This window comes from Actinia tenebrosa, unplaced genomic scaffold (assembly GCF_029948245.1).
Source record: "Actinia tenebrosa isolate PJP-AT-01 unplaced genomic scaffold, QUT_ActTen_1.0 PGA_scaffold2__45_contigs__length_23673736, whole genome shotgun sequence".
NCBI classification, from domain to species: Eukaryota; Metazoa; Cnidaria; class Anthozoa; order Actiniaria; family Actiniidae; genus Actinia; species Actinia tenebrosa.
Window position 1 is genome coordinate 18,651,276 of NW_028292579.1, and position 8,500 is coordinate 18,659,775.

The 8,500-nt window shown below is 36.0% G+C and overlaps 1 protein-coding gene across 1 annotated transcript; it reads left to right on the forward strand.

Annotated features, from left to right (window-relative positions):
- The first annotated feature begins 21 nt into the window (after window positions 1–21).
- LOC116304728 (protein LSM14 homolog B) lies at window positions 22–8,500 on the forward strand. Its single transcript, XM_031714507.2, has 7 exons — window positions 22–251; window positions 364–533; window positions 1,312–1,792; window positions 2,619–2,791; window positions 3,365–3,489; window positions 4,141–4,408; window positions 7,076–8,500. The coding sequence occupies exons 1-7, from the start codon at window positions 134–136 to the stop codon at window positions 7,109–7,111; spliced, it is 1,371 nt and encodes a 456-aa protein (XP_031570367.2). The 5' UTR covers window positions 22–133; the 3' UTR covers window positions 7,112–8,500.

Sequence of the window (8,500 nt, forward strand, 5' to 3'; positions counted from 1 at the left end):
TACCCACAACACATAGCAAGCTTGGGCTGCCATCTTGATAATAATTTCAGAAGAAGATAGAGTTAGTTGAGAATCTGGGCCATCTTTGGCCATCCTACTTTCTTATAATCACTAGGACAGATTTTACCTCAATATGAGTGCCACTCCATATATCGGTAGCAGAATTAGCCTTATTTCTAAAGCGTTAATTCGCTACGAAGGGAAGTTATACGCCGTTGATTTGAAAGACTCAACTGTAACGCTTTCAAATGGTATGACAAAACTAAATTTATTTTTTCATTAAATCCTTCCTTTTTCTTGTACCTCGACAAAAACCTTTTCCAAGACTAATTTATTGCTTATGTCAACTCTGTTTCTTTGCAGTACGTTCCTTCGGAACAGAAGACCGTTGTAAAGACAATGTCATAGCTCCTCGTAAAGAAATTTACGAATACATTGTTTTTCGTGGACAAGACATCAAAGACTTGAACGTTTTTGAACCTCCAGATAAGAAACCACCTCAGCAGCCTCAGCAAGATCCAGCTATTCTTCATGTAAGTTTACTGTTAACACATTGAACGTCGCCATGGTTTTTTGTTGTCCAAGACGTGTCCCCATTACCATCAACACATGACAAAAGCTCCCATCTCAATTGCATATTTTCTTATGAGCTGCTGAATGTTGACAACTATATGAAATCTTGATAAAGAATTAACATTAGATAATAGACTTTCATAGACAACCAAAACCTGTCCAATAATTAAAATTAAAAAAATTGTAAGAAGGAAATGATTCTGAGATAGTTTTGTACGTGTTTCTCGTCTCCATTCAATTATCCAATTATAAAGTTGCAAAGCGAGAGCTGAAAAAGTTTTAAAATGTAGATTACAATTTGATGTGAGAAAAACACATTAGGAGGGGGTCATTGGAGGGTCTCGAATACCAAAAAAAATCACCTCATCCTGGCAAGAAGAGTCAAAGAAACACCGACACTGCTATACTTTAAGAGTCTCATGATTTTAAAGCATAGAATCACTAAAAAATCGAAGAAAACTATGCAACACTGCAATCAATCGGATCATTTCACCTGACACTGTACATTAAATAACTTGAACACTGTACATCTCAAGGTTTGAGATCACTGCAACACAGCGATTAGGAAGTTCCAATCACAGAAATATTGCATGAAAAGAAAGCCGATATTGCAACATGGCAAACCCCTGTCACCCTTCTTTAGTGATGAGTATTTGATTTGATAGATTAAGAACTATACTCCCTGTGTTATTAGACTTAATAGCATTACTGATGAGGTTTTCTTATTTTCTGAACCAGTCTGCAACAATGGGCAGCCCTGGAGCATACCCATCGCCATACCAATCACCAGGGGTATTCAGTCCTTTTGGTGGTCTGCCATACAATGGCTATCCAGTTGGTTATCAACCATCATCCCAGCAATTCCCTAACAGACAAGGTCCTCCTGTTCAACCTCCAATGCCAGTTGGCATCATGCCTGGTACGCCACTGCTACCGCGTAATCCGACTCCACCAATCTCAGGTGCAGGACTATCTAGAAATAGCACCCCTTCACCACGACTACAGGCAGATGAAAATATTGTCAAGACACAAGAGACTCAAACCACAAGTACTTCTCAGCAGGGTACACAAACGACCAAGAAAAAACCATCATCGAGGAGAAATTCTACAGAAAAAAACTTTGAAAAAGAGAATAAGAAACCTCAGGAAACAAGCAAAGATGATGCGGAAGAGAAACCACAGCAGGAAAGGAAGTCTTCTAATGAAAGTAGACCTAGAGGTATGGCATTTCTTAAATTCTCGACTTTCACATCCACATAATCCTTTGCGTCTTTGGGGGGGTAACCAGAGGGTAAAAACCTACTTATTTTGCTGAAGGCTGATCAGATAATGTTGAAAATACCTTGTTTGGTATCCAAAGATAAAATGAAGAAGTAAAAAACAGAAAATGATAGAAGCTTGAAGAAGTTTAAGGTAAATTTTAAACATTTTTTCGTAAGTCAATACATTTTCTGTAAGACCAAAACTCTTCTCGATCTGTACATGCAAAAATAACTTGGAATAAACTGATAATCAGTATTGTACAGATAAAAGCAGATATAGTATAAATTCAATTAAGAAATCTTTCAATTTGGGACAGTTTTTTGATTGGTTACTCCCCAAAAACGCAAGGCATTATTGGGATGTGAAAGTCAATAATAGAGAAGATGTAAACAACTAGTTTATAACTGTGTTCAAAAACCATAGTGCTTTTCTTAGAATGCAAACGTGCTGCATTGTGGTCTCATTTTTGTACAATCATCTTTTGTTTGTTATGCCTTTTTTGCCATTCCGAGGTTGAAGAAAACCTAGGTTGAGTTGCAGTGCATTGTGGGATTGTTTTCAGGGAACATTTCCAAGATAGCGTAAAAGCCCAACAATGCACTGCACTGCCAAATTGACCTAGGCTTTTGGTTAGTACTTCCTAAGCTTCATATTTTTACGTACATCTCCATAATTATTGCTATTTCAGTTGTCAAACTTACGTGTAATCGTCCTATAATTCAGCTGTGGGCTGCAAAAGGAGTGATTAAACAATATTATTTGTTATATTATTACTTCTTAAGGTCGTCGGCCTCAGGGAAGAAGAGGTGGTTATAGAGGTCCTCGACGTGATTCCAAACCTAAAGAATTTGAAGATGAATATGATTTTGAAAGTGCGAATGCCAAGTTTCATAAAGAAGAAATGGAAGAAGAATGGCATAAAAAACTTGGGCCTGCTTTGACACTAACTGATGATGTAAGTAACATAAGTAAAATAAGTCAAAAGAAAAGATTATCATCGTCAGCATCTAGGGAGGAACATGAGGCATCAAAACATGTTTTAATTGGCTTCTAAGTCTTGTTTGTTTGTTGGCTTAAATGTTAATGTTTGTGGATTTCAAAGACAGACTTTTGTGTTGATGTTTTAGCCAACAAAAACGCAATGTCATCAGGGTTTTCGTGCTACTCCTTTAAACTCCTTGAAAACTCCTTGAATTTAATTCACGTTTTCAAGGGCACTTGAAAAGCTCTTGAATTTTATGATTTTAGCAAATCTCCTTGAAAACTCCTTGAATTTTTGCTTTGATCATTACTTGCATGGTTCTGAAATAGATCTAGCCAGAAAGATTGAAAATTCTGAAAGTCGGCCATGTGCAACCTCCGTGGAAAACCGTGGCATATTTAGCTGAACATACTCCTTGGAATTTGGGTCCTTGATGCTCCTCGAATAGTCCTTGAATTTTAAGTGGTTACCTCAGCATGAGCACTGTGTCATCATATTTCCTTAACTATAGTGTACTCAGACAAGTATTGATGTTGGTTTCTGCAGGTCGAAGTAGAAGGAGAAGAACAGAATGCAGCACAATCACCAGAACCTACACGTTACTATGACAAGGGGTCTTCATTTTTTGACTCCATTTCCTGTGAGGCAAAAGATAGGGACAAAAACAGAAGGTAAGATTGATGTTACTTTTTACTAGCATTATCGTTGAGGTGCGACCCTTGGAGTTTGATGTCTTATTTGTTACAACTTGCATTTCAATGACCCTTAATCAAAGAACTGAAATAAAATACAATATTTTGAGAAAAAGTTTGTACTGAATTAAAGATTTCAAAGGATTAGATGATTAAAATCATTCTAAAATGTCCCTCATGTTTCCTATGTCAGTACCATATGTTTCCCAGTCATATGAAACCCGCTCTATGGGAGACACTCTAACAAGGAAATGCAGGAAGTATCCTTGTTTTACGAGGATATCCCTTTAAAGTCACTGCCTAACAAACTTGTGGCCATCATTCTGTGATTGAATTAGAATATAGATGTCAATTTTTGGGGAGGGAGGGGCCAAAGGATGTGGAGAAAACCCTTAAAGGATAGAAGAGAGCTGACAAGCAGCTTTACTCACATATGATGTTGAGGAGGATCGAAACCCAAGACCACAGCAGCAAATGGTAGTGCATTAAGCATTGCACTCCTGTGCTTCCCATAGAGGATTAATAGATGCTTATGTAATATGTAGGTAATTATGAATGTATTGTATTGAAGAGATGATGAATGAGAATGCCGAATAAGAATGTATCTTTTTTTGAATATACTTTTTGTAGATCTCACCCTTCATGGTCCGAAGAAAGAAAACTAAATACTGAAACATTTGGTCATTTTGGAGCACGTCGTGGAAGAGGAGGCTTCAGAGGACGTGGGCGTGGAGGTAGAGGTCGTGGTAACAGAGGTGGATATAGAGGCCGTGGTGGTTCGCGTGGAGGAAGAGGAGGAAGAGGTGGTGGTAGAGGTGGGGAACACTCTGGCTGGGTCGATTATCCTCTGGATGCAGATGCATCAAAGTTTCAACAGAATCTACCAAGTGGAACAACAGTAAGAATCAAATCTTAAGTATAATGATAAAAAGGTATATTATACACTGTATTACTCCGACGAAGGACTAGTGCCCGAAACGACAGTAAGTTTTTTCATCTTTTCACATTTTATAATTTACCTTTTTATCATTACTGTTTCATTAGAAACACTGACGCAGCTCACACTAGTTTTTAGCTAGTTATCTCTTCTTAAGTATAATGTGTGCTAATAACCACAGCTGATCCAGGGCATAAAAAACAGTTGGATTTGGTACTTTTCTGGTCAAATCTTTGCCTTGCTGTCCTTTTGACCAGTAACGTTTAACCAGAAATAAGGTAATACTAAGCTAAAACTAATTTGGTCTGTGATCAAGACTGGCGTTTGATTTTTGCAAGATCATAATGATTGGCCACGTTAGTTTTGGCTTGGTCACACCACATTTCTGGCTTCACTTTACCCGGGCTAGAAGTGATGACCATCCAAACAGATTTAGGTATCATTATTGACAGATCAATAGTATATTTCATAATTTTTTGGATATTTTAACTGTGGCTGTTTTGTATTTAAAAGGAAGATATCAAGGATGATTGTAATCCCAGTTTGGCTTGAAGCCATGTTGGATTCATTACGTCATTTATAGTACACTCAACAAAATTACTTGACTCTGATTGGTCGAGAAGAGTACAATTATAGCGTTAATTGTACTCCGTAGGAGTACCGAATTAAGTCGCTATGGCAACGCGGCCAAAACAATGTCAAAACAATTATTTTCTATCCTTTTGTACTTAAAAAACATATGAATAAATTTTTAAAGCCGTAAGAACTAATCTTTTTTATGCATTTCAGTTGCACGATGGACTGAAAATCGGCCGCCAAATAGACAAAGATGAACGCCGTCGCTTCACATTTTTTACTGAAATTTTGTTGAGTGAACTATAAACAAAAAATCGCACGATCTTCTCGTACAATTTGGAATTAATAGACACTCGTAATGTTTTGAAAGTTCTTTAATTGCACTCGCCTAAAGGCTCGTGCAATTACAACAACTTTCAAAACATCACTCGTGTCTATTAATTTCCAAATTGTACTCGAGATCGTGCGATTTCCTATACAAACCCACCAATTGAAATTTAAGGATCTTAATGAAAAAAAATATGATTAAAATAACTAAATTGCTTATTTTTCAGAACATTAATCAGACAAATAAGATGTTTCATGAGCAATGTTTAAATAAGCTTGATTGTTTTTCTTTTGAATAAAAAAAATGGTTTGAATTTATACCAGAAGTCAGAATGTGTGCAGCATGCACGTATCTGATGACCTAGTATCTGGGTCTTCTGGTTTGTGTGTTACCAGAGCCTTCGAGATTTTGCTGAGAAGGGTCTGGGTAGGAAAAGGGTTTGCCATATGAGTAAAGCAGTGTATGTAATGGGCCCAAAACTTCAAAAGGTTCTTGCTACTCCTTAAACTCCTTGAAAACTCCTTGAATTTAATTCACGTTTTCAAGGGCACTTGAAAAGCTCTTGAATTTTACGATCTTAGCGAAACTCCTTGAATTTTTGCTAGTCTATCTAGTCAGAAAGATTGGAAAATCTAAGTCGGACATGTGCAACCACCATGTAAAACCTTGGCATATTTAGCTGAACATACTCCTTAAAAATTCATTTTTGGGTCGTTAAAAAAAAAAAAAAAAAAGAATTTTTAAGGAGTATGTTCAGCTAAATATGCCAAGGTTTTACATAGTGATTGCACATGTCCGACTTTTAGATTTTCCAATCTTTCTGACTAGATAGACTAGCAAAAATTCAAGGAGTTTTTAAGGTGACTGCCTACTTTTGAAAATTGATTTAAGCTCTTTTAAAAACTTCGATTTTCTGAATTGAAATTTAATGCTGATTCCAAATCTGGAAAGAAAAATAGGTTGTCCCGAGCTCGTTTTCGAGATAATCAGCATTTAATGGAAGCCTACACACGAGCTTTTGGAGTAAAAATTGCGCCACCGGAAGTGATTAGAAAAAAATTAAGATTAATAAGATAATAGTTATTTGCAGACTCTATGATTGCACGAACGAAGGCTAGTCAATCCTTCTACAATAATACATGAATACTTTCGACAAAAAGACAGAGAGATACATTGATTTGTCATATTTTGTAGTTTCGGTGCTCTTAAAAAATCTCATAAAGTCGAACAAAAATCCCTACAAAAATCTATTTTTTCACGTGTTCCTGATTTAAACTTTTCCTAAAATGTGTATATAACCTTGATTTTTAGGAGTTTTTTCGAATGAGCTATCAAAAAATATAGAGTCCCGTGCAAAATTTGAGGGTTTTACCCTGTTGAAGCTCAAAACGCGTATGGTTCTTCAATAAAATCTTGTAGATTTTTCAGCGGTTTTTGGGCGCGCGCACATCATGGGCTCAAATCGAACGTTCAAAAGTAGGCAGCCACCTTAAGGAGTATGTTCAGCTAAATATGCCAAGGTTTTTTTTTTTTTTTCCACCATGTAAAACCTTGGCATATTTAGCTGAACATACTCCTTAAAAATTCATTTTTGGGATGTTGTATACTCCTTGAATAGACATTGAATTTTAAGTGGTTACCTCAGCACCAACCCTGACTTCAAGATTGTTAATAATTTCTAAATCTTTTATTACCATTCATTTTTTTATTATTTCTCTTTCCAGCCATCAAGCCAAAATCAACCAACAGCACAGGCATAACCAGGGCTAAATGATAATATCACTACTTTACTCAGTCTGACTGCACTCTAAATGTCCTTAATCTCTAATGACCAAGTGGTTAGACTGCTTAATAATTGTTACAGATAATATTTTCATAGCTCCTGTTGCAGTTAGCTTGTAGTTATATTGTTTTTTCTTTGGAAAAATGGTTTTTCAATTCAGCAAATTCTCTATGTACAGTCTATTTTCTAAAACAACGAACCTTTTCAAAGGGAAGAGTTAATAACTAGGTATTATTATATTGTCATAGATAATAATTTATGGTAGAGTGGCTTAACTTAACATGTGAAATAGTTAGTCTATAGAGGTTAGTGTAAATCTATTACACATTAACTGATACTAGGGACTTTAAGATTTGCAAAATCTGTGTCGGCGATGTCAACCGGAAGTTAAATAACTTCACTCTGGGGTTTCAAGCCTTTAAAATCGGTCTTCCCTGTGGATGAGTTGACTTTACTGACAATGTTTCGAATGAAATCTCCAATGAACAGAACCCCAAAGAAATATTATTTATACTTCCGGTTGATGTCGCCGTCGTTGATTTTGCTAATCTTAAAGTCCCTACTATGACTATGGATGTCACCTCCATACATCTACGACTCAAACATCAATTTTTAGTCTGCATTCTTTTTTCACATTTTGGCATCCTTTGATAATTTGCGTGAACAAAAATGACCAAAGGGATTCAGAAATGCGAAAAGGAATGCAGACTAAAAGGTTGATATTTGTTGGCAGAGTAGATTTACGAAGGGGTGACAAAGCCATGTTTTTCTGGTGTGAAAGCCCAGATCGGTGACATCTGTTTACTATTTACTCATGGGTTACCGGTAAGTAAGATCACTGTAATCAACCAGTAGAGGGAAGTCATTTAACCCATGCAATAGATGTTAGACTAATACATTTTAGTAGACCCTAATTCCATTGTTTTCTTTTGTGTCTATTTGACTATTACACGTTGACTGACGTTTTTTTTCACGGGTTAAATGCCTTCATTCTAAAAATTAGAGTGGTTTTCACTAACCCATGAAACAAAGTGTGCTTATCTGAGTGTGATAAGTAAGATTAACACAGAAAACAAAAGAAGAATGCTTTAGTGCTAAAATTAATACACTAACATCTATTTTATTGAGTTCACTAATTGTAATTAGCCTACAAACTATTTCACAGTTAAAGTATAACCACTCCAAAGTTGATAATAAAATAATAATGGTATATAAAGATTATGTCATAAGGATTATTTGGAATATTGTTCATGGTGGTGCGATATCGCATGTTATGATGAAATGAAATGTAATCTTTCCAGCGTTAACTGTAAGTACCATAAAGCACCAGAAATTTCTCAATAAATAAACTGAGAAAATTCTCGAA

Coding starts and splice junctions, on each gene's coding strand:
- LOC116304728 (XM_031714507.2), top strand. CDS start 134: ATGAGTGCCACTCCATATATCGGTAGCAGAATTAGCCTTATTTCTAAA. Junction 534..1,311: donor AAGATCCAGCTATTCTTCAT/GTAAGTTTACTG, acceptor TTTCTGAACCAG/TCTGCAACAATGGGCAGCCC. Junction 4,409..7,075: donor ATCTACCAAGTGGAACAACA/GTAAGAATCAAA, acceptor TTCTCTTTCCAG/CCATCAAGCCAAAATCAACC.